The sequence below is a fragment of the Lepus europaeus genome, chromosome 5 (genome assembly GCF_033115175.1).
Source record: "Lepus europaeus isolate LE1 chromosome 5, mLepTim1.pri, whole genome shotgun sequence".
Taxonomy (NCBI): domain Eukaryota; kingdom Metazoa; phylum Chordata; class Mammalia; order Lagomorpha; family Leporidae; genus Lepus; species Lepus europaeus.
The window spans coordinates 27,819,504-27,844,528 of NC_084831.1; the positions used below are offsets into that span (position 1 = coordinate 27,819,504).

The 25,025-nt window shown below is 44.9% G+C and overlaps 2 protein-coding genes across 2 annotated transcripts in view; one reads left to right on the top strand and one right to left on the bottom strand.

The window, feature by feature from the left end:
- Positions 1 to 13,549, bottom strand: part of CLSPN (claspin) — a 38,787-nt gene extending 25,238 nt beyond the window's left edge. Inside the window, exons 1-8 of the mRNA XM_062190945.1 lie at positions 13,427 to 13,549; positions 8,803 to 8,908; positions 7,857 to 8,299; positions 6,426 to 6,587; positions 5,701 to 5,778; positions 5,332 to 5,404; positions 2,797 to 2,905; positions 2,052 to 2,623 (exon numbers count right to left, since the gene is read on the bottom strand). Coding sequence (XP_062046929.1) covers positions 2,052 to 2,623; positions 2,797 to 2,905; positions 5,332 to 5,404; positions 5,701 to 5,778; positions 6,426 to 6,587; positions 7,857 to 8,299; positions 8,803 to 8,908; positions 13,427 to 13,450 — 1,567 coding nt within the window. The 5' untranslated portion in view covers positions 13,451 to 13,549. The remainder of the gene's footprint in view (positions 1 to 2,051; positions 2,624 to 2,796; positions 2,906 to 5,331; positions 5,405 to 5,700; positions 5,779 to 6,425; positions 6,588 to 7,856; positions 8,300 to 8,802; positions 8,909 to 13,426) is intronic.
- An 8-nt stretch (positions 13,550 to 13,557) lies between these two features.
- Positions 13,558 to 25,025, top strand: part of AGO4 (argonaute RISC component 4) — a 74,839-nt gene continuing 63,371 nt past the window's right edge. Inside the window, exon 1 of the mRNA XM_062190947.1 lies at positions 13,558 to 13,688. Coding sequence (XP_062046931.1) covers positions 13,592 to 13,688 — 97 coding nt within the window. The 5' untranslated portion in view covers positions 13,558 to 13,591. The remainder of the gene's footprint in view (positions 13,689 to 25,025) is intronic.

Below are 25,025 nucleotides of genomic sequence, written 5' to 3' on the forward strand. Positions count from 1 at the left end.
AAAGTCTACTCAAAGTGTAATACTTTGAGTTCAGTGTTGAAAGATCATTCCTGGGGCTGGCGCTGTGATGCAGCAAGTTAAAGCTGTGGCCTGCAGCACTGGCATCCCACATGGGCGCCGGTTCTAGTCCCAGCTGCTCCACTTCCAGTCCAGCTCTCTGCTATGACCTGGGAAAGCAGTAGAAGATGGACCAAGTCCTTGGACCCCTGCACCAATATGGGAGACCTGGAAGAAACTCCTGGTTCTGACTCAGTTCTGGCCATTGTGGTCATTTAGAGAGTGAACCAGTAGATGGAAGACCCCTCTCTATCTTCTCTCTCTCTCTCTGGCTTTACCTTGCTCTGTAACTGTCTTTAAATAAATCGGGGAAAAAAAAAAAAAGAAAGATCATTCCTTCATTCAATAAATACAGATGTCTACAATGTGTCATTACTGAGGAAGGACTAGTGATGTGTAGAGAACAACACAGGAGGTTCCACATCACAGAAGGGGTCTTCAAAAGGTCTGGGAAATGCACATAATGAAAAACATGTGCATTGCCGGCACCACGGCTCACTAGGCTAATCCTCCACCTGTGGCACCAGCACCCCAGGTTCTAGTCCCAGTCGGGGCACCGGATTCTGTCCCAGTTGCCGCTCTTCCAGTCCAGCTCTTTGCTGCGGCCCAGAAAGGCAGTGGAGGATGGCCCAAGTGATCTCCCTGCACCTGCATGGGAGACCAGGAGGAAGCACCTGGCTTCTGGCTTCGGATCAGTGCAGCGTGCTGGCCGTAGCAGCCATTTGGGGGAGTGAATCAATGGAAGGAAGACCTTTCTCTATCTCACTGTCTAACTCTGCCTGTTTTAAAAAAAAGTGCATGGATTTTAAAATTCTTTTGTGTCAAAAATAAACTTTTTTTTTTTTTTGGACAGGCAGAGTGGATAGTGAGAGAGAGACAGAGAGACAGAGAGAAAGGTCTTCCTTTTTGCCATTGGTTCACCCTCCAATGGCCGCTGCAGCCAGCACATCTCGCTGATCCGAAGCCAGCTGCCAGGTGCTTCTCCCGGTCTCCCATGCGGGTGCAGGGCCCAAGCACTTGGGCCATCCTCCACTGCCTTCCCGGGCCACAGCAGAGAGCTGGCCTGGAAGAGGGGCAACCGGGATAGAATCCAGCGCCCCGACCAGGACTAGAACCTGGTGTGCCGGCGCCGTAAGGTGGAGGATTAGCCTGTTAAGCCACGGCGCCGGCCAAACTTATCTTTTAATTCCATTTTCTCACAAACTTTTTGAAGTTCCCTTGTAGAAAGGGAAGGCATCCAATGTATAATCACATCCATCTCCTTTCAAGTCTTCCTTTAACCACCCACTAGAAGAAACTTATCCCTTGAACTTCTGTAGAACTTAATGGTAAATGTTTTCCCCTCTCTGCAGAAAAGAATACTTCCCCTTTTCTTCACATTTTTTAATTTTCTTGATTATCAATGACAAGTTCATTATAGACTAAAATGTCACTTACCACTCTCCCTTGCATTACTGTAACTTGCACATTTCTTACCACCACTACAATGTACAAATTGAAAGTATAGGATAAATGTGATTTGTCTTAGTATGCTCTACAGTATTTTGCTTACAGCAGACACATGAATATCAGCTGGATGAGTGAAAAAAAAAAATTCAGCATTACAGACAATTTAAGGGAACCAAAATGTTTAGCTATGAAAAACTGAATATTCTCTTTGTGAAGGTCTTAATAAGATTTAACAGGGATCATAGAAAAACTTAAAATTTCAGGGTGCAAAGACAGAAATAAATTCCTAAATACCATAACACAACAGCAGTGCGCCTCTTCTGTACATTAACTATCAACAGGCTTCCCTTAGAAACAAGGTTTAGATCATCCTGACACCCTGTCAAATTTATCTCAATGGAACCCCTCCCATCTCTGGCACAACTGGAGTGAGAGCACGTGTGGTTATTGGTTTCTCTTGTGTTCCCTGTCCTCCATCGTGGCAAGTAACTGAAAACTGCCAGGACAAATCACTCCAGGAAGGCGCCCCGCCATTTCAAGATTACCTCTGTTGGTTTCAGGTTCATCAAGTATCACAAAGGAATCTTCATCAGCACCCAGCTGTGGTTTAATGGAAACATCAACTCCCAGCTGCTTAAGTCTATCCAGAGTGAACCGCCTCGCTTTTTCAGGTGGCACAGCGGCTGCTGATTTAGCCTGCTGCCCGGGCTCTTGCACTTTCTCCTCTGCTTCTTCTGCTTTTTTCAGGTTGTCTTCTCTCTTCAGGGCATGAGGTTCAGATGTGTCTGGGCTACCAGCCTGACATTCCTCACTGTCATTCCTACTGGATTCCTGTTGCGACACTACACTGTCCCCAGGTAAAGGTCCAACATCACTCTGCTTCTGTTTCTCCTGAACTTCTGGCTCCTCACTTCTCACCAAATCCTTCCTGCAAGACTCATCTGATCTAGTAGTGATCTGAGGTTCCTTTGAAACCATGGGGAGTGCATTAATTTCCGTTTCAGATTCCGTGCCTGTTGTCTGTTCAGAATCTTTGCATTGGCGGTCACAATCCTTTTCAGTTGCATTTACAGTGTCTATGATTTCTCTGTGATGGCTAGACTGATATTTGGATGACCTAGAGCAGGGAAAAGGAGGTAGAGTTGAAAATTATCTTCATTGTGAAATATTCTCATTCCTTAGTTCATAATCTGTTTCAATGGAGTTAGGGATTTGAATTTTTTATGACACATCTTGCTATAAAACCGAGAGCTCACAAAAATTATAATCACAAAGAAAGAGGGTTCTTACTTCAGGAGTGTCATGGGATTTCCCTGGCAAGTGGGCCGGGGTTTACGTTTGAAAAAGTCATGAATGGTTTTATTCTCAGGCACGTGATATGGAAGATTCAGTGCAGACTCTATAAAAATGAAACAAAACAAGCAAATACATATACAGTATATTCTGAAATATCACTTCAAATAGTTACCAAATAGTATAACTGAAGACAACACCAAAAATAGAATGATCCTTCCATCAACATAGGTTGGAGATGGGGCCTGTATTGTGGCTCATTAGGTGAAGCCACTACTAGCATCCTGTATGAGCACGATTTCAAGTCATGGCTACTCTACTTCTGCACCTCTGATCCAGCTCCCTGCTAATGCACCTGGGAAGTCAAGAAAGTGCTTGGGTCAGGGCTGGTGCTGTGCCGTAGCAGGTAAAGCCGCCACCTGCAGTGCCAGCATCCCATATGGGCGCTGGTTCGAGTCCCTGCTGCTCCACTTATGATCCAGCTCTCTACTATGGACTGGGAAAGCAGTAGAAGATACCCCAAGTCTTTGGGCCCCTGCATCTTCTTGGGAGGTCTGGAAGAAGCTCCTGGGTCCTGACTTTGGATTGGTATAGGTCTAGCTGTTGCAGCCAATTGGGGACTGAATCAGTGGATGGAGGACCTCTCTCTGCTTCTATTTCTCTTTCTGTGTAATTCTGACTTTCAAATAAATAAATAAATAAATCTTTTTTTCTAACAGGCAGAGTGGACTGTGAGAGACAGAGAGAAAGGTCTTCCTTTACCGTTGGTTCACCCTCCAATGGCCACCGCGGCCAGCGCGCTGCAGCCGGCGCACCACGCTGATCCGAAGGCAGGAGCCAGGTGCTTCTCCTGGTCTCCCATGGGGTGTAGGGCCCAAGCACTTGGGCCATCCTCCACTGCCTTCCCGGGCCATAGCAGAGAGCTGGCCTGGAAGAGGGGCAACTGGGATAGAATCCGGTGCCCCGACCGGGACTAGAACCTGGTGTGCCGGCACCGCAAGGCGGAGGATTAGCCTGTTGAGCCACGGCGCCGGCCCATAAATAAATCTTAAAAAAAGAAAGTGCTTGGGTCCCTGCCACCCATGTTGGACACCCAGATGGAATTCCTGACTCCCGGCTTTACCCTGGCCAAGATCTGGCTGTTGTGGCCACTTAGGGTATGAACCAGCAAATGGAAGATTTCTGTCTCTGTCTCTGTTTCTCCCTCTCCTCTCTCTTCTGCCTTTCAAGTAAAATAAATAAATCTTAAAAAAAAAAAAAAAGAGAGAGAGAGAGAGAAAACCTCCTAAAGGGATACTGATACAACCAGTCCATAAACCCTTTAAAAAAATCTTGCAGGACTGGCTCGCTGTGGCATAGTGGGTAAAGCTGCTGCCTGCAGTGCTGGCATTCCACATGGATGCCAGTTCGAGACCCAGCTGCTCCACTTCCATCCAGCTCTCTGCTATGACCTGGGAAAGCAGTAGGTGGTGGCCCAAGTCCTTGGGCCCCTGCACCCATGTGGAAGACCCAGAAGTTCCTGGCTCTTGGCTTTAGATTGGTTCAGCTCTGGCCATTGTGGCCATTTGGGGAGTGAACCAGCCTCTGCCTCTGCCTCTCTATAGCTCTGCCTTTCAAATAAATAAATAAATCTTTAAAAAAAAATCTTGCCTCCACTACAATTCTGAAGTTTTCTCAGTTTATACTAATGTTCCAAGGGCTTTAGAACAATGGCTATTTCCCAAGATCAAGTCTTAACTTGATATTATAATTTTTAGATTTATTTATTTGAAAGGCAGAGTTACAGAGAGAGAGAAGGAGAGACAGAGATCTTCCATCCACTGGTTCACTCTCCAAGTGGCTGTACAGGCCTGGCCTGAGCCAAGCCAAAGCCAGGAGCCAGGAGCTTCTTCCATGTCTTCCACATGGGTGCAGGGGCCCAAGCCTCTGGGTCATTTTCTGCTGCTTTCCTAGGTGCTTTAGCAGGGAGCCGAATCAGCAGTGGAGCAGCAGAGACATGAACCAGTGCCCATGTGAGAATCCGGTATACCAGATGATGGCTTATCCTGCTGCGACACAGTGCCAGGCACATATATTATAATTTTTTAAAAGACTGATTATTTATTTACTTGAAAGGCAGAGTGACAGAGAGAATGAAGGGGAGAGAGAGAGATCTTCCATCCACTGGCTCACTCCTCAAATGGCCATAACAGTCAGGACTGGGCCAGGCTGAAGCCAGGAGCTACAAACCCCATCCAGATCTCCCACATGGATGCCAGGGTCCCAAGTACTTGGACCATCTTCTACTGCCTTTCCAGGAACATCAGCAGGGAGCTCGATCTGAAGCGGGTAGCCAGGACTCAAACTAGCACCCTGATATTTGATGCCTGCATTGCAGATAGCAGCTTAACATGCCACCACAATACTGGTCAGATATTTTAACTTGAATTCACATTAAGAGTGTTAAAAAAACAAAAAACTCCAACATCCAAGTTAAGCTTACAAAGAAATACTGCAGTTTGCCTCCGAGTTTACTGTGCCAGTTTGCATTACCTCGAATAAGGCGCTGAGTCTCACTGTGCAGTTTTTTCAATGCTTCTTTACTTAACTTGGCTGCCTTCCTTTCCTTAAAGACAAAAAGTGAGACTGCATTAAAAATATTATCCAGAAAGAGCTTCATCTCTCATAAGTTGTTCTCTCCATGAAAACAGGAGATGGGATATAAGCACAAATAAACTCAATGTAAATATGAACTCAAGGAGCTCATATATTTGTCTCAGAGAATTAATTCAATCCAATCAGTATTTATGTACCTACTATGTACAAAGCAATATGCTGAGTACCAGGAAAATATAGCAAAGTAAAATATTTGTTCCTAAGAAACACAATCTCCTGTGAAAGACACCAATGTGACTATCTCACCTTCCTCACGCCTCCTTTTGATAACTCACTTTCTTCTTCAAATGAACAGACCCCATTTGCCAACGATGGTTCCTTTTTCTAAAAGAGATTACAAATTGATTAGGACAAAAGCTATACTCAAGAAGAAGCTGTTTTTGAAGATGACTTTTGTATTCCAACATCACATTAACAATAAGTCAATAATTTAATAGAAAATTTTAAACACAGCATCCTACTACACTTAAAAAGCAGATTATCTAACTCAAATGGGGCTTGAACCCTCATTTCTTACATCTCCACTTACATCTTTCCCTAAAGAGGGAACAATGGCTCAAAAGGAGCTAAAGAAAAATCTTAGGAAGAGAGGCTTCCACTCAGGACGTTTTGATGATGCCTCTCTTTGATATACCCCCAAAATCCTACTGAGTTCATTTCTCAGGGGCCACAGAATTGTAAAAGTTACATCTCTGCCCCAATATTTATCTGCTTCTTATCACAACACAAAGTATCTTACTTTCCACCCCCACCATCATTCCTAGAAGAGCAATAACAAAGTACTAGTCTCCAAGCAAGTTAACATGTCTATCACTTGTACTGCAAGTTTCCAAAATTAACAGCTGAAAAACTTAAATCAATCTGTACACATTTTTCTTCAGTTAAACAAAATTAAGGTTGCAACAGTAAATCCAAAAAAATCAAGATCAGAAGCAGCTGGTTAGCTCCTAATGCAATCACGCTTCACTTGCCTTGTGCTTTTTCACTTTGTTTTTCACAGCTGCCCTTATTGATTCTAATGATTCTTCATCCTCCACTGGAGAGTTATTCTCTTCCTCCAATCCAGTTTCAAAAAGGTCTTTATTTGCAAGTACACAGCCACTGTCATTAAATGGCTGTTCCACATCATCTTCCTGGATGATACGTAAAGACAAAAGCATAAGCGAATCATGTCACAATCCAATGCTTCACAACATATATGGCAAATTGGATCAGCCCATGTTTCATCAACAGACAAGTCTAGGGCAGCTAGAACATTCTCGGTGGTTCCTCACTCATAGTTAGCCTTTGAAGTCCAAGCTGTGATTTTATGCAACTGCCCAAAATTAACAGTAAATTTTTTAAAAGTCAATTAAATACTTATTAAGCAATAGCATATAAAACTTGTGGATGATTTTTTTAGTTAGCAAGTAAGACTTCTGACTGATGGATACACTAAAAGATTCTTTCAAAAGTTCATTTTCATCAGGTCAGAAGCAGTGAAAAATTAATTCACATCCTCACACAGAAAATAAGAACCCAGGGTCAGTGCTGTGGTGTAGCGGTAAAGCCACCACCTGCAGTGCCAGCAACCCATAGGGGCGCCGATTCAAGTCTCGGCTGCTCCACTTCCAATCCAGCTCTCTGCTATGTCCTGGAAAAGCAGTAGAAGATGGCCCAAGTGCTTGGGTTCCTGCACCTGCACGGGAGACCTGGCAGAAGCTCCTGGCTCCTGGCTTCGGATCAGCACAGCTCCACTCCACTTGTGACCATTTGGGGAGTGAACCAGAGGATGGAAGACCTCTCTCTGTTTCTCTGTAACTCTGCCTTTCAAATAAATAAATAAATCTTAAAAAAAAAAAACAAAAAAAACAAAAAAAAAAACTCATTTGGAAGTGTCCTCTACATATCCAAAATGAAAACTAAGCCCAGGGAGGTATTGTGGTACAGTGGGTTAAGCTACTGCTACAGACATCCACATCGCACATCAGAATGCCTGGTCTGAGTCCCCATTACTCTGCTTCAGATCCAGCTTTCTCTGTCTGGGTAGGCATCAGGCGATGTCTCAAGTACTTGAGTCCCTGACTCCACATGAAAAGCTCAGATGTAGTTTCTGGCTCCTTGCTTTGGCCTGGCCTAGCCCCAACTTATGTGGCCATCTGGGGGAAGGGACCAGAGAATGGAATATATTTCTGTCTCTCCCTCTGTCACCTTGCCTTTTGAACAAGTAAATAAATAAATAAATCTTAAAAAAAAAAAAAGAAAAAGAAAAAATAAGACCAATACGTTTCAAATCACACTCAATGTAAAACGGCCTATGCAAAGCTCTATCCTGGATGCAGAAAACACCTCAAGAGTGAAAGCAACTTTTACTAAAATGTTAATCTACTTGAGAAATAGAAAATCATCCTTTAAGCATGTACCTCATGTTTTGTCTCCTTCTTTTTCAGCCGCCTAATTTTTTCCATCTTTCTCTCCTCTTTCTCAAGCCTTCTCTTCGACTTTACTTTTGCTTTTCCTCCAGTTCCTTCTTTATCACGTATCGATTTTCTAGAAACCTTGCTGTCAGCCATGAAGTCCACAGAGTTTCCAGACTGGAGATTCAGCTCTAAGCAAGGTGTCCCTTGAAGATTTTCCTGAGACAAAGACTCCTCTATGTCACTGTCCTCACTGTCTGCCAGAGTTTTGTAAGTCCTTTTGATTTTTCCATTTTTCCCAGTATATACATTCTCTTTATTTTCCTCTTCAGCACTGTCATAGGTAGCTTTCCCTGGAGAAGCATTTTTATTCTCTAGTTCAGAATCACTGTCCTGTAGCACTTTCCTGCTTTTCAATTTCTTACTCACAAATATCTCTTCATCTGAATCTGGAGGAAACATAAAATTTTTCAAAGGTTTACAATTATTTGGCCTTCCTCCTAGCTTCATACTCCTGGAAAATATATCCAATTATACAAGCGTTACATCACCTTGTGAAATTATGTAACTACCATTAAGAACTGATTGTAGCAAAGAAAATCTAAAAATACATTTTGAAAACATTTTCCCTGGTAAAATGTGTCTTACTGAGAAAAGCAATTATATATATTTACAATGTGTAAAGTTGTTCTAATCCCTCTGGCAGGTGTTAAAAATCCTTTTATTATAGGATGAATGCATTTAACCAGGCCATGTGGTGGCTGTTAGACATTTTACATTTTATACATTCAGTAATAGAATAGAAATGGCTATTATCAAAAAGGTATAAGTACTTGCTTTTATACTAAACAAAAGCCAAGTTAAAAACAAAGAGATTAATGAAATTAGTTCAATTAACTTACAACCCAGGCCTCTTCTACTTCTAAAAACAAAAGTAATGCATATTACAAACCTCTTTCACTGAAGGTGCCAGTGGTTTCACAGCTACCCTGTCCACTGTCTGCAGGACTGCCTGCTTCTTGTGAAATGAGTTTTGGGTCACTGATTTCCAGGTGTACCTAGAAAATGAGAATATGGGCTAACAGAAAGCTCCAAGTATTGATACACAAAACATCATGGGATCATCAAGCTGAAAGAAAGAATGAACCAATACAATGGATCAATGAAGAGATGATATTTAGAATTACTGAAACAAAAACCAAAAATTTTGGGGGGAAATCTAATTTTAAAAAGTTTATTTTGGCACAAAAAATTTTGAAAACCATGAACTTTCTGAGCTTCTCAGACACTTTTGTAGGACCTAATATAACCAACTCTTTCAGTAACAGTAAATAAATAAAAGAATCAAGCATTTATCATGGCATCCTCAGTGTACCTAAATGATTGATAAAGGGAAGTTTTTCTTTCTTTTTTTCAGTTACTTTTTCATTCTCAGGGTCACAGCAAATGTATGATAATCACTACAACACAATTCTCATGTTAATGTGATATTAATATAAAAGAACAGATTCAATGTAGCTCATAGATAGAATTCTAGAAATATGCAATTCTAGAACTGTAATGATACTACCCTTCTCCCTTTCTTTTTAAATTTTTGATATAACATTTTTTTAATTTTAAGATTTATTTATTTGAAAGTCAGAGTTACACAGAAAGAGGAGAGGCAGAGAGAGAGAAGTCTTCCATCCAATGGTTCACTTCCCAGATGGCCCCAACGGCCAGAGCTGTGTCAATCTGAAGCCAGGAGCCAGGGGCTTCTTCCAGGTCTCCCATGTTGGTGCAGGGGCCCAAGGACTTGGGACATCACTGCTTTCCCAGGCTATAACAGAGAGCTGGATCAGAAGTGGAGCAGCCAGGACTCAAACCAACACCCATATGGGATGCCAGTTCTGTGGGTGGTGGGTTTACCCTCTAAGCCACAGTACTGCCCTCCCACACGGTGCAGGGGCCCAAGGACTTAGGCCATCTTCTACTGCTTTCCCAGGTCATAGCAGAGAGCTGGACTGGAAGAGGAGCAGCTGGGACTAGAACCGGCGCCATATGGGATGCCGGCACTTCAGGCCAGGGCGTTAACCCAATGCGCCTCAGCACCGGCTCCTGATATAACATATTTTTAATTTACCTTATAATCAAAGGCTTACTGCCTGACTAAAGAGTTCAACAAGTAAAAAGTAAAATGACCACAGTTCAGCAGGAATATAGGCAACGATTATAAACAATTTTCAAACAAAAAGATGTCCATTTCACTCACATACAGTAAATTTTAAAAAACAATCACAGATCATTAAAACAATAATAGTACATCTAGATATCAATATTAACTACCACAAATAGAAAATGTGATATTTTTCTTTTTGGGTCTGGCTTATTTCACTTAGCACAATGATCTCCAGTTGCTTCCACTTTGTTGCAAACGTCAGAATTTCATTCTTTCTTATGGCTGAGAGGAAGTTTTTCTTAAGAGAAATATCCTAGTTAATCAAGGAAGAAATCATGGACTTAGGCTATCACAGTTTTTAGCAACCTTCAATTAAATAACAGAGCTAGGCAATGACATTAATGTCTGCTGATTTTACCAAAAAAGGAACAACACATTGTATACAGCCTAATAGAAGTACCCAACACCATCTATACAGCATTCGTGTCAGAACACTCACATCTGAATCTGATCAAGTTTGTAGATCCAAAAGAGAGAGCAGAGGAGCGTGTTCAATAATACCAGACATACAATCTGGTGTGGGAAACTCCGGGCTGTGTTGTGGCATAGTGAGCAAAACCACAGCCTGGGATGCCAGCATCCCATATGGGCTCCAGTTCGAGTCCTGGCCGCTTCAGTTCTGATCCTGCTCCCTTGCTAATGGCCTGGAAAAAGCAGCAGAGGGTAGCCCAAGTGCCTGGGCCCTGGCACCCACGTGAGAGACCCAGAAGAAGTTCCTGGCTTTGGCCTGGTTCAGCCCTGACCGTTGCGGCCCTTGTGGGGTGAACCAGCAGATGGAAGACTTCTCTGTCTCTCTCCCCTCCCTGCAACTCTTTCAATTAAACAATATACAACATAAAAGATAGATATACATACAAGAATTGCAATTGTAGACTGAATCCTTATTCAAATAAAAATCTGAAATATGCATGAGTCAAAAAAATCTGAATACTGACTAGATATTCTGCAGGAGTGGCAATAATAATATGGTCGGTTATCCTTTTGTGGAAAGCTTTTTGTCTTCTAGGAATGTACACTGAAATATCCATAGACTAAATATGTCATAGGGGTGTTTGGTGTAGTAGTTAATACACTGCTTGGGACACCTGCATCCCATATTCAATGCCTGGTTCAAATCCTGGCTCAGCTTCCAATTCCAGTTTCCTGCTGAGGTGTAGTCCAGGATGTAGTAAATGATAGCTCAAATAGGTCAGTCTCTGACACTCACGTGGGAGACCTACACTGAGTTTCCCAGTTCCCAGCTTCAGCCTGGTCCAGCCCCAGCTGCTGCAGGCATTTGGGGAAACAGTGGATTGGAGCTCTCTCTCAAAAGATAAAAACAACTAAAATTTTAAATAAATATGTTGGGATTTTCTTCCAAATAATCCAATGAGGGAAAAGAAGGTAGGGTATAAATTGATCAAGATTGGCCATGATTAGACAATAATCAAAATTAGGTGAAGGGATTATTATGTACATCTCATTTGTATAGATGACATTTTCTAAATGAAACATTTTTAAATGTCACAAGTAAAAAAATCTAGGTGTTAGTGACTTGAACAGTTAGTGACCAAATTGACCCAAGATGCCAGGTCTCCTATCTCCTCAGTGTTCTCAGGGATCTGAGTTAACTTATTAATAAGGGAGGAAGGGGGCTGGCACTGTGGCTAAGCCACCACCTATGACACCTGCATCCCACATGGGCACGGTTCGTGTCCCAGCTGCTCCACTTCCGATCCTGCCCCCTGACAATACACCTGGGAAAGCAGCAGAAGATGGCCCAAGTGCTTGAACTGTTGCCACCTACATGGGAAACCTGGATGAAGCTCCTGGCTTGCTCCTGGCTTCCGCCTGGCCCAGAGCTAGCTGTTGCAGCCATTTGGGGAGTGAACCTGCAAATGGAAGTTCTCTCTCTGCCTCTCCCTCTCTGTAACTCTGACTTTCAAATCAATAAGTAAATCTTTCAAGAATGATAATAATAAGCGAGGAGGCCCCAGTATTGCAGTAAGGGAGGTTAAGCCATAGCTTGGAATGACCATATCCCATATCTGACTGTCAGTTTGGGTCCCAATACAGCTTCCTGCTAATGTACCTGGGCAAGAAGCAGAAGATGGCCTAAGTACTTGGGTCCCTGCTACCCATGTGGGAGACCCAGATGCCATTCCTGGCTCTTGGGTCCAGACTGACCTATCCCTATCCAGCCTGGCCTATCCCTGGCATTTGGGGAGTGAACCAGCAGATGGAAGCTCTCTCCCCACCCTGCCTCCCGAATAATCTTTCTTTAAAAATATGAGAGAAATTACAAACAAATGTAATGTAAAAGGATATAAGGCTTTACTCTAGTGGTTTATCAAATTAGTTAGTTGATTTCAATGTCTAGCTCAATTATTAAAAAAAAAAAAAAAACACGGGTTGACGGTTATCATGTATGTACTGATGGTCCTCTCAACAAACCAAAGCAGTAAGACTGTGAAGTCTGTCTGTGGATGTGGACACTGACTTCAGGTAAGCACACAGCTCAATCCATGGGCATGCTTTTAATCTCAGTTCTATTCTCGGCCATTTGCAACAGGACCAGCCATGTCCAACACTGGAGCCAGAAGAAGAGACAGAGGGGTTTCAAGAACTTCCTGATCAAATAGTATCCTTAAAAAAAAATCAAATCGGCCAACTATGACTCATGTCAGCCTCCTGCTGCATAGTTTTCCGGAAACCAGAGACAGGATTAGGGTAAAGTGAGTGAGGCAGGGTTGGATCTTGTCCTTATTCAAAATGTTCCTATTCTGTTCAATACCAAGTCATGAAACTTCGCAAAATTTTGTTTTTTAAATACTGCGTTAAAATGTGGGTTGCATTAGGTAACTTTTTTTTTTTTTTTTTGCGTCCGTTTAAATTTTGCTTCCAAGGCGAGAGCGTCTGGCGCACCCGGGACCCAGTCGGAGAACACAAGGCGGCCTCCCTGGCCCAATTTCGAACTTCCTAACACCCCGCGCTCCATTTACCGAGAATCCCGCCCCGCATCCCCGCCGCGCGTTCGCCCAGGGCCTCCTCTCATTGGGGGCGTAGTAAGAGGAGGAGCTAACGTGACAGGAAACGCGCCAAAGGGGAAGGCGGGCGGCAGGGGCAGAGCCAGGCGGCAAGGACCGACCACCGGGACCACCGGGACCACCGGGACCACCGGGCCCGAAGCTCCGCACGCCTCGCGCCAGGACCCCCGGGAGAGGTCGCGAGCCCCTCTCAGCTGAGGCGCGCGGCAGCTGGCGCCCGCGCGGTGCACGCCGGGAGCTGTAGTCCTCTCAGCCCCGGGGCACTGGCTCTACCCCTGCCCCTCGGCGCCCGGCCTCCGCAGCCCATGAAGGAGGCCTGTGCTTAAACCCACCTCAGAACCTTCCTCGCCCGTCATGGTTCCGGCCTCCGCAGCGGTCCGCGCCAGACGAAGCAGTGCCGGGCTCCTGCAGCCTCCGGCGCAGCCTCTCCCGCCGTCTCCAGCCTGGCAGCGGCGTTCGAGCTTTCGCGCCCAGCCGGCGTGGAGGACCCGCCCTCGATGATTTGCACCAATCCGAAGCAGACCTTCCATTCTAGGCCCCGCCCACTCCCGGCCCACCAATCACGAAGCTCTTGCGGCCGGCTCCAGGATGACGGTCAGTGTTGGCTTGGCGGGTCCCCGGCTGCTCTTGTCAGCTGAGCTTGGGGCGGAGGCTGTGAGTGCCGGGGCGGGGTGCGAGGCGGCGGGGCCCACCGCCCTTACCAGGAGGCACCTGGCGAACGGTGCTTTGACTCTGGGCGCCGCCACAGCAAGGCGACTCACGTCACGCCCAAATTTAAGAGTGAGCTGGTCCCCTCGCCCCCTGCAGGATGTCCTGTGCTTGAATCTTTTCAGAGAGAGTGCTGGGCCTCCATAGGGGTTTCTCCACTGACCGCAGCCTTGCAGCTGCTGGCGACCCTGTCTGGCCCTTCTTGTACCCGACACCATGGAATAAAAAACGTTTCTCCAGGGGCCGGCACAATGGGTGGTTCACTCGCATCCCACTCGGGAGTGCCTGGGATGGACTCCCGCCTCCAGCCCCCTGCTAGTGCACTCTGGGGGGCAGCGGAGGATGGACCAAGTGCTTGGGCCTCTGCCACCCACATGGGAGACCCGGATGGAGGTCTTGGCTCCTGGCTGATGTGGGCATTTGGGGAGTGAACCAGCAGATGAAAGATTTTCTCTCTCTCTCTTTGTTGCGCTTTCAAAAGAAAACAAAACAAAACACGTTTTGCCAACTGCTTAGATACCGAAGAACATCAATGGGTAATCTTTATAAATTTTATTTGAGGCTAATTTGAGCATGCAGACGGGACCCACCTCAGACCTAGAGGGCTTTCTACTTTTTTTTTTTTAAGTAAATATTTTATTTATTTTTTATTTTTTTGGCAGGTAGAGTAACAGAGAGAGGGAGAGACAGAGAGACAAACATCCTCTGGTTCACTCCCCAAATGGCTGCAAAGGCTGGAGCTGGGCTAATCTGAATCCAGGAGCCAGGAGCTTCCTTCGGGTTTTCTTATGTGGGTACAGGGGCCCAACCACTTGGGCCATCTTCTGCTTTCCCAGGCCACAGCACAGAGCTGGATCGGAAGTTGAGCAGCCGGGACTCGAACCAGCACCCATATGGGATGCCGGTGCTGCCGGTGGAAGCTTAGCCCACTGCCACAGCGCTGACCCCAGGGCTTTCTACTTCTGAACAAGTCTAGAAAAGGAGTAAAAGCTCTGGAGTCCGCCTTCCCTAGGCCCTTCTAATGCATTTTGCCACTGTGCTGCTTATTATCTTTTTGCCTCTCTGGGTCGATTCTCCTCTCTTTGCCCTGGTCTGTGTCCAGGCAAGGCTCACCCTCCGAGACTATTACCCCAGCTCCCTTGTCCTCTGGCATCTGGCTGAGTCAGGGCCCCTTGCAGGAGAGGAGGGGCACCAGGAGAGAAGGGGCAGAGCACTTACTGCCTCACTTAACTCCAGTCGAAACCTCTGATAAGGAGACCAGCTCGGTCCAGTGTTCCCAGGCCTTTTCTGATTTTAGCACTGAAAATCCCACAGCCCAGGGCCCTCCTTGGTCATTGACATACCAGGCTGGTTGGTGCCCCTAGGCACTGCGCTGGTTTCCTCTTCCAAGCTTCTGTCTTTAGCTGGGTTCAGTTAAAAGCCCTTGGCTCAGCTTCACTTCTTCACCTCCTTTCCACCTCTCAACCCACTTCTGCCCCCACCCACAAGACCCCATCACCCATCCTCTTCCTCACATGTCTCAGTCCATCTGCCTTTTCATTCACTTCACTATCTTCTCAAATGTATTTCTTTTATTTATTTGAGAGACAGAGACATTTCCCATCCCTGGTTCACTCCCTAAATGCCCACAACAGCAAGCTAGGCTTGGCTGAAGCTGGGAGCCTGGAACTCAATCTGGGTTTCCTGTGTAGTAACAGAGACCCAACAACTTGTCACCTTCTGCCTCCCCGGGTGCATATAGGTGGGAAGCTGGAATCACAAGCAGAGCTGGTACTTGAATCCAGACACTCTGATGTGAGATGTGAATGTCTTGGCCAGGATGTGGGCAACAACTGCTGTGCCAAATGCCTGTACACCTCGCCCACCCCAGAATGTGTATTTCTAATGAGTTACCAGGTGATGTTAGGGCTGCCGATCCACAGACCATACTTTGAGAACCAAAGACTTAGAACAATCCTGGCTCAGAATGGAGAAACTGATAAACATTCATTTACAACTCTGATTCTTCTTGAACTGCCTCTAAAAGTGAATAAATGAAATAATATTCCTTATATTAGTATTTTCTAATGTCTTTAGAGAGCACCTCTTCACTTACCGGAGAAACTAAGAGAGAGATCTCCCATTTGGATGATGGGTAGACAGGAGTGAACAAGGCAAAAGAAACCTTTATTTATTTTTTTATTGTGGTAAAATATACATGAGATAAAATGTGCCACATTAATCATAATCACCTTATACAGTATGTATGTACTATACTATGTATGTTCACTTTATTGTGCCATAAATCTCCAGATCTCTTTCCACTTGCAAAACTGGAACTCTAGACCATGATAAAATTCCTTATTTCTCCCATTCCCACAAAACATTTTGTTCTACACATTAGCTTGCACCCAGCTAAAGTGAGTCATCTTTGGAATTAGCACTTTGTAGTCTCAATTTGATGATTGGCACCACAATCCCTCACTCACCAGCTCAGAAGATGGGCAGTTACTCTTCACTTGATCATAGCGAAAAGGCCAAGGAACGATGGGCACTTACTCTTGACTCTTTGTCCCTTTCCCCCAAGGTTACTCATCCAACAACCTCTGTTTATGAAATCAAAAGGTGACTGGCATTGTGGTGTAGTGGGTTAAGCTACCACCTGCAATTCTGGCATCCCATATGAGAGCCAGTTGGAATCCTGGCTGCTCCACTTCTGATCCAGCTCCCTGCTAATGCACCTGAACCAGTGGATGGAAGGGTCTCTCTCGCCTGCTTGCTCGCTCTTCTCCCCCACCCTCATAACTCTGCATTTCAAATTAATAAATAAATCTTTTTTGAAAAATGAAGTTGATAGATGGCAACAAGAGAAACATCTAGAATGTTCATTTTATAGGAATTAGCCTGAACCTGTTCCATGCATGGCTTTGTGGTCTTAGATAAGCTATTTAGTCTCTCAGAGCCTTGTTTTCCTGGTGACTAGAAAACATTGGATCCAATCATGCTTCTCAAATGGATTTAATTGTAGAGAACCTAGGAGTTTGGTACTGCACAGGAGCAGTTTTGTAAGTCCTGGTACTTTTCATCTGGTCATATCAGTTAGGAAACATTTTCACTTGTAGGATCTCTCATTATACCACAAAGAATAAATATGAAAAAAGCACTATGATATTACATGGCCATGAGAAAAACAAATCATGGAACATAACATGCCTAGCTCATTCCAGTATTCTGCTTACATTTGCTCCTTTACAGACCAACCAAAGAAGGTATCAGAGGCTTAGGGAAGTTTGGAGGGAGGTGTTTGGCTAAATTATATCTTCTACTCTTTTCTTTGCAACTTGAGAAAGACTACCATGTAATGTATTGTGTACTAATTAGTACAAAGGAGTAGTTCTTTGGAGTAAAGTTTGAGACCTTTTCTCCTGTCTGAAAATATTCATCCTTTGAGAAGCACTGCCACCAAGTGGCAGGTCCTGGTCATGTCATCCCATCTATTCCCTTTAGCCACCCAGGAAAGAGGTCATTTTAAGATTACTTAAACTTTCCTTTGGTGGGGTGAAACAGCTGCCTCTTCCAGCATCTGATTTCAAGAATAATTTCACACTGTCACTCAGACAATTTCAAAGCTTCGCTTGGAGAGTGCCCTGTTTGAAGATCAGGGCTGTTTTTCTTGCTCAATGCACTATCCCCTGATCTTCAAAAATGACACAGGATTGGGACCAGCATTGTGGCACAGCAGGTCAAACTGCTGCCTCCAACACAGGCATCCCATCTGGGCACTGGTTCGTGTCCCGGCTGCTCCACTTCTGATCCAGCTTCCTGCTAATGTACTTGGGAAAGCAGCAGACAATGGCCCAAATACTTGGGCCTCTGCCACCCACATGGGAGAACCAGAAAAATCTCCTGGCTTCCTCCTTATCCAGGCCCAACCACTGGGGCCATCTGGGGAGTGAACCAGAGGAATGGAACCTCTCTCTGACTCTCCCTCTCTCTGTATAACTCTGTCCTTCAAATAAATAAAATAAATCTTTTTTAAAAAAATGACACAGGACCTAAAACATAGTGAGTACTTAGTAAGTAACTATTGAATGAGGCATTAAAATACTATGATCTAAAATTTAAAAGCAAAAAATAAATAAATAAAATTTAAAAGCAACCAGAGCCTTCCCCCAAGGCATAGCAGCATATAACATAACTACTTTGTGTACAGAAGCTCCTTAATCACAACTTTGGGGAACCTCAAATACCTACATGAAAATATTCCCACTCCTCCCCAAACCTCAAGCACCTATTTTAAGCCTATGCTAGACACAGAGAATATCCTGATCAATGAAAGGCAGTCTTGCTCTCAGAAAGCTTCCCATTGCCAGCTGGAGACAGGCACACAGACAAGTATGTGCAGCATGTAGTGTGTCCAGGAGGCTATGGGATAAGGGAAGAGAAGCTGACTGTGGCCGGGGGGTGTAGGAGGATGGGGGGTGGAGAGCGGGGATTGGAGGGGAATGATTCATGAATGAATTTCAATCAGGCTGGCACAGGGAGGAAATGGCATTCCAGGTATGTGTAGGGGCTTGATAAGGCAGGTTGTGCTTGGGGAACTGAAAGTAGGTCAGAGTACAGGGTGAGAGGTGTGGGGAGTGGCCACAAAGAAGGCTGGAAGTTGAATAAGGAGCAAAAGGCCTTGAATGTTCCATTCAGAGTTTAGCTGGGACGAACCGGGCAGCTGGGGAGAGAGGGGGGTTGTTAAACAGGAGGGTGATATGGTCAGATAGACGCCTGAGAAAGATTATCCTAGCAGTGTGTGAAGGATGAATTGGAAGGGGATTAGACTGGACACAAGAAGACCAGTTGTCTGAGTGGGAGATTATGGGAAGCTGAATTAGGTCAATGGCAGCAACACTGGAGAGGAGGGAATGGATTGAAAAGAAGAGGCAACATTGACAAGGCTTGTTGGATGATGAACTGTGATGGGCAAAGGAGAGTAGGCTCAATGTGACGCCAGTGCCTTCCATGTCTGTGGGCCAGTGAGTGATGGATTGTGATGCTATTCCACACAACTGAGAATACAAGTCATTACTTCCAATTACGGATTCATTTTAGCTCAGCACAGGATAAAGGGTTTTCCCTTCATAGCTCACCCCTTGTCTACCCAGTGTCCAAACTGGAGCTCTCTCTTAGTTTTTCTGGTATAAAACCAGGTATCCCCCAGACCCAGGCAGGCATCTCCATTCCATTCCCCAGCTGCCTATTCTTGCAGGCAGTTTGTTTTTTATATTCCATTCACATATTTTCCCTTCAATGCCCTTTTCCTTCCTGGCTGCCTACCAGGAAAAATTTATAAGGGAAATAAGTCCCTCTGCTCTGCTGTATTCAATTTTTCCTCAAGCTTTCTACTTTGCTTTTTGTAGCAACCCAAGTGTTTTCATGTCCCTTCCCTGTCCAAAGTCCATTAGAAACTTAATGAGTTGGTGATGCAAGTAGTGTTTATTTAGACATTAGCATCTCTAGAACTTGGCCAAGTACTTCAATCAAATATATCTCAATCGGTTTAGGAAAACTCTACCCATGTATGCATGTCTGGGGGAATGAATCCTACCATGGAAACACACAGTCTACTCTGTCCCTATTTTGTATTAAATTTCAGCACCTGCTTATGGATTTGCTAATGCCCAAGCCCCTTCAGTTTTGACAGATAAGTCAACTATTCCTAGAAGGGCTAGGAAACCTGTCAACTGGAAGTAGATCATAACAAACCTTGAACTTTATTTATTTTTTTAAAGACTTATTTTCTTTATTTGAAAGAATTACAGAGAGAGGTAGTGACAGAAAGAGAGGTCTTCCATCTGCTTGTTCACTCCCCAGATGGCCACAACAGCCAGAGCTGAGCTGATCTGAAGCCAGGAGCCAAGAGCTTCCTCTGGGTCTCCCACGTGGATGCAGGGGGCCAAGGACTTGGGCTATCCTCTACTGCTTTCCCAGGCCATTGCAGAGAGCTGGATTGGAAGTGGAGTAGCTGGGACTCAAACCAGTGCCCATATGGGACACCAGCGCTTCAGGCTAGGGCTTTAACCCGCTGCATCATGGTGCCAGCCCCAAACCTTGAACTTTAGACTTCACCCCATAAACCTTTATTGGGCATTGTAGTAGATTATTAGAGCAGTCATGGCTGTTTGTGTCCTCTCCCTTTTCCAATATGATTTTGCTGCACCTCCTGCTTAATCCTTAATTTCTGGGCTACGCTTGTTATTTGCATTGATCAACAGAATGTAGTGAAAGAAACGTTGTATAGCTTCTTATTTATTTATTTGAAAAGCAGAGAGGCAGAATGAGAGAATGAAAGAAGAGAGAGAGACAACAATCTTCCATCCACTGGTTTATTCCCCAAATGTCTACAAGAGTTGAGCCAGAGAAGCCAGGAACCCAGAACTCCACTGGGATCTCCCACGTGGGTGGCAGGTTCTTAATACCTGAGCTACCATTTGCTGTTACCAAGGGTGTGCAGTAGTAGAAAGCTGGATCAGAAGTAGAATAACCCATTCTCAAACCAGGCACTCTGATACAGGATGCAGGCATCCCAAGTGGCATTTTAACCACTGCGCCAGAGGCCTACTCCAACTCTGCATAGCTTCTACAGCTATCCTTAAAGGACTTGGTCACTTTTACGCCTGTAATTTTTTTTTTTAAATTTTTGACAGGCAGAGTGGATAGTGAGAGAGAGAGAGAGAAAGGTCTTCCTTTGCCGTTGGTTCACCCTCCAATGGCCGCTGCAGCCGGCGCGTTGCGGCCGGCGCACCGCGCTGATCCAAAGGCAGAAGCCAGGTATTTATCCTGGTCTCCCATGGGGTGCAGGGCCCAAGCACTTGGGCCATCCTCCACTGCACTCCCGGGCCATAGCAGAGAGCTGGACTGGAAGAGGGGCAACCGGGACAGAATCTGGTGCCCCAACCGGGCTAGAACCCGGTGTACCGGTGGAGGATTAGCCTAGTGAGCCATGGCGCCGGCCATGCCTATAATCTTAGAACATTGCTGCCACTGTTTAAGAAGCAAAGTTATTCTGTTGTATCAGCCACATAGAAAAGAATCTAGACATGTTAGCCAACAGCTAATTGCCACAGGTCACCACCTTGAACCATCCAGTCCCCTTGAGCCTCCAGATGAATGCAACCGAATGAGTGACCAAAAGTGAGACCAGCTAAGCCCAGTCAAATTTAACAAATCTGTGGGCAAACAAATTATCATTGTTTTAAGCCACTACATTTTCTTGTGGTTTGTTATGCAGCAAAAGATAAAACAAGCTCCCATGTCAGGTGTTATGGTACAGTGGGTTAAGCCACCACCGGGACACCTGCATCCCACATCAGAGTGCCTGGTCTGAGTCCTGGCTACTCCACTTCAGACCCAGCTTCCTGCTGGAGACAGTTCCAGGCTCCTGGCTTCAGCCTGACCCAGCCCTGGATGTTGCAGGCATTTGGGGAGTAAATTGGCTCTGTGGCACGGTAGGTTAAACCTCCGCCTGTGGTACCAGCATCCCATATGGGTCCCAGTTTGAGTCCCAGCTGACCTACTTCCAATTCAGCTCCCTGCTGATGGCCTGAGGAAGCAGTGGAAGACGGCCCAAGTGCTTGGGAGCCTACACCTGTGTGGAAGACCTGGAAGAAGCTCTTGACTTCAGATCGGCCCAGCTCTGGCCATTGCAACCATTTAGAGAGTGAACCAGTGGATGGAAGACCTCTCTGTCTCTCCCTCTCTCTGTCTGAACACTGCCTCTCAAATAAATAAATAAATCTTTTTAAAAAAAATTACCCCTCTCCTTTCAGCTTGATGAAAATAAATAAATAAACACTTAAAAAAATCTTCCATCACAAATTGGCATAAAGGATACAGTTTTATTTTATTTTATTTTATTTTATTTTATTTTACTTAATATATAGAGAGAAGCAGGAACTCAATCATTTGTGCCATGATTGTTACCTCCCAGGATCTGCATTAGCAGCAGCTGGAGTCAGAAGATGAAACCAGCAATCAAACCCATGTACTTTGAGTGGGATGTGGACATATTTAATTTTTTTAGATTTATTTTATTTTGAAAGGCAGAGTACAGAGAGAGAGAGGGAGAGGCAGAAAGAGAAATCTTCCGTCCGCTGGTTCACTCCCCAAATGGCCACAGTGGCCAAAACCAGCAGCCAGGAGCTTCTTTCAGGTTTCTCACAAGAGTGCAGGGGCCCAAGGACTTGGGCCTTCCTCTGCTGCTTTCTCAGGTACATTAGTAGGGAGCGGGATCAGAAATGGAGCAGCTAAGACTCGAACTGGTACCCAAAAGGGATGCCAGCATTGCAGGCGGCAGCTTTACCCATTAAGCCACAACACCAGCCCCATGATGTGGATGCCTTAACCACTAGGCTAAACACACACTCTAGGGATACAGTTTTGGAAAAAGTTGCTATTCATATGAAGAGTACACTATTGTAGCAAAAAAGCATACAACAGGCAAGAAAATGTCAGTTAGAATTAAAAGCTTTGAAGAAAATAAAGAATAATCATAGGTTATAGGGTGACAGGTGTAGGTGTAGTTAGGGGCTAAAGAGAATAGCTGGTACATTAGAAAAATTAAACCTTGGAAGAAAATATGGAAATATTCTAAGTTCCTACTTAGCAAAGAGGTGTTCATGACTGATGGCTCTCTATCAACTGTCGGAAAGTTTTTCCATGATCCTAACCCAGATTCTTCCAACTGGGTTAAAATCCATTTATAGAATCATAGAAGGTCACTCTGGAAGAAACTTTAGACATCAGCTTGTCCTGTCGACACATAAATGAACTGAATCCTAGGGGAAGTATTACACTGCGTCTAATTTACTTGAATACTATAATATGGCATAATATTAAATGTGATTTATGTAAATAACATATGTATGGATTATAGCATTTTAATATTTTACATATTAAACTGCTTAACACTAGAAAGTTTAACATGCGTATGTATTAATTAGTTTTAGTTAAACCTGGGGGCCTTTAGTTAAAATTTAAAGTGCCCTGATAAGATATATATACTCTGAGAGTGATTAGTAAGTATCTGAGAAATGCCAGGTAATGGTCTGTAGTCCAGTAGCAATTTTACTACAAGAACTTCAACTGTCTGGGCTGGCGCTGTGGTGTGGTAGACTAAGCTTCCACCTACGGTGCCAGCGTGCCATATGGGCGCCAGTTTTAGTTCTGGCTGCTCCTCTTCCAATCCAGCTCTCAGCAATGCCTGGGAAAGCAGTAGAAGATGGCCCAAGCGCTTGGGCCCCTGCACCTGTGTGGGAGACCTGGAAGAAACTCCTGGCTCCTGGTTTCAGATCGGCCCACGTCCAGCCATTGCAGCCAACCAGGGAGTGAACTAGCGGATGGAAGAACTTTCTCTCTGTCTCTCCCTCTCACTGTCTGTAACTCTACCTCTCAAATAAATAAATAAATAAATAAAATCTTTTTTTTTTTAAAAAAAGAACTTCAACTGTATCTATCTTTAGCTGAAGATAAAGGCTAGAACCTATTCAGTGCTTCTCTCCCCATTAGTGGAGAGCCTTGTCACTTGATTCTGATTAGAAAGCTAACTACATCCTGTTCTAGAATATTGTCTTGCATATCTAAAATAAACCTTTCATGCAAGGCACTTGACAAAGTACATAGGTGGATGGAGAGCTGGGGCTTTGCTGACCTTACAAGTTGTATGACTGGTTTTGCCTGCTTGTTAATAAATATTTGAACAAGTGGTGGATTTCAGTCTGAGACTTGCTTTCATTGTAATAACACACAACTTAGTAGTAAGGCTTGGGGGAAGAACATGCAGCCTGTCTTTTGTTGTTGGAGGGCATTGATACCTGCTGTCCACTCCTGCAATGACAACAAAAGCAATAAACCTATTCAATAATTAGTAAATAAATATAACTAGTAAATAAATATATGTTAATAAAACTAATTTATAGGGCTAGTGTTGTGGCATGGAGGGTTAAGCCTCTGCCTGCAATGCTGACATCCCTTATGGGCACCAGTTGGCATCCTGGCTGTTCCACTTCCAATCCAGCTCCCTGATAATGCACCTGGGAAACCAGCAGAAGATGGCCCTAGTGCTTGGGCCCCTGCACTCATGTGGAAGATCTGGATGTGGTGTCTGGCTCCTGGCTTTGGCCTGGCCCAGCCATGGCCATTGAGGATAAAGATCTCTATCTCTCCTTCTCTCTCTCTCTAAGTCTGACTTGCTTTCTGTGTTTTGTTTTGTTTTGTTTTTTTAAGATTTCATTTATTGAAAGGCAGAGTTACAGAGAAAGGAGAGAGAGAGAGAGAGAGAGAGAGAGGAGAGAAAGAGAGATAGATCTTCCATCTGCTGGTTCATTCCCCAAAATGGCCACAATGGCCAAGGCTGGGCCAGGCCAAAGCCAGGAGCCTGGAGCTTCTTCCGGGTCTCCTACATGGTTGCAGGGACCTAAGGACCTGATTCATCTTCCATTGTTTTCCCAGGCACATTAGCAGGGAGCTGGATCAGAAGTGGAGCAGCCAAGACTCGAACCAGCTTCCATATAGGATGCTAGTGCTGCAGGTGGCAGCTTTACCTGTTCACTATAGCACCGGCCTCTTTACCTTTGTTTTTAAAGGATTTTTTTCTTCTAGCATTTTAAAAGGCAGAGTGACAGAGACAGAAAGAGTTCTACACACTCGTTCACTCCCCAAATACCCACAACTGTAGGGTAGGTGAGGATCCCAAAATTCCATCCAGTTCTTCTACATGGGAGGCAGGGACCCAAGTACTTGAGTCATTGTCAGCTGCCTCCCATGGTGCAAAGTAGAAAGAAGCTAGATTAGAAGTAGAGTATGGCCGGCGCCACAGCTCACTAGGCTAATCCTCTGCCTGTGTGGCGCCGGCACCCTGGGTTCTAGTCCTGGTTGAGGCACTGGTTCTGTCCTGGTTGCTCCTCTTCCAGTTCAGCTTTCTGCTGTGGCCCGGGAAGGCAGTGGAGGATGGCCCAAGTGCTTGGGCTCTGCACCCTCATGGGAGACCAAGAGGAAGCACCTGGTTCCTGGCTTCGGATCGGCCGGCTGTAGTGGCCATTAGGGGAGTGAACCAACAGAAGGAAGACCTTTCCTCTCTGTCTCTCTTTCTCTCTCTCTCACTGTCTAACTCTGCCTGTCCAAAAAAAAAAAAAAAAAAAGTGGAGTAGCTGGGACTCAAACCAGCTACTCCAATAGAGGATGTAGGTGTCCCAA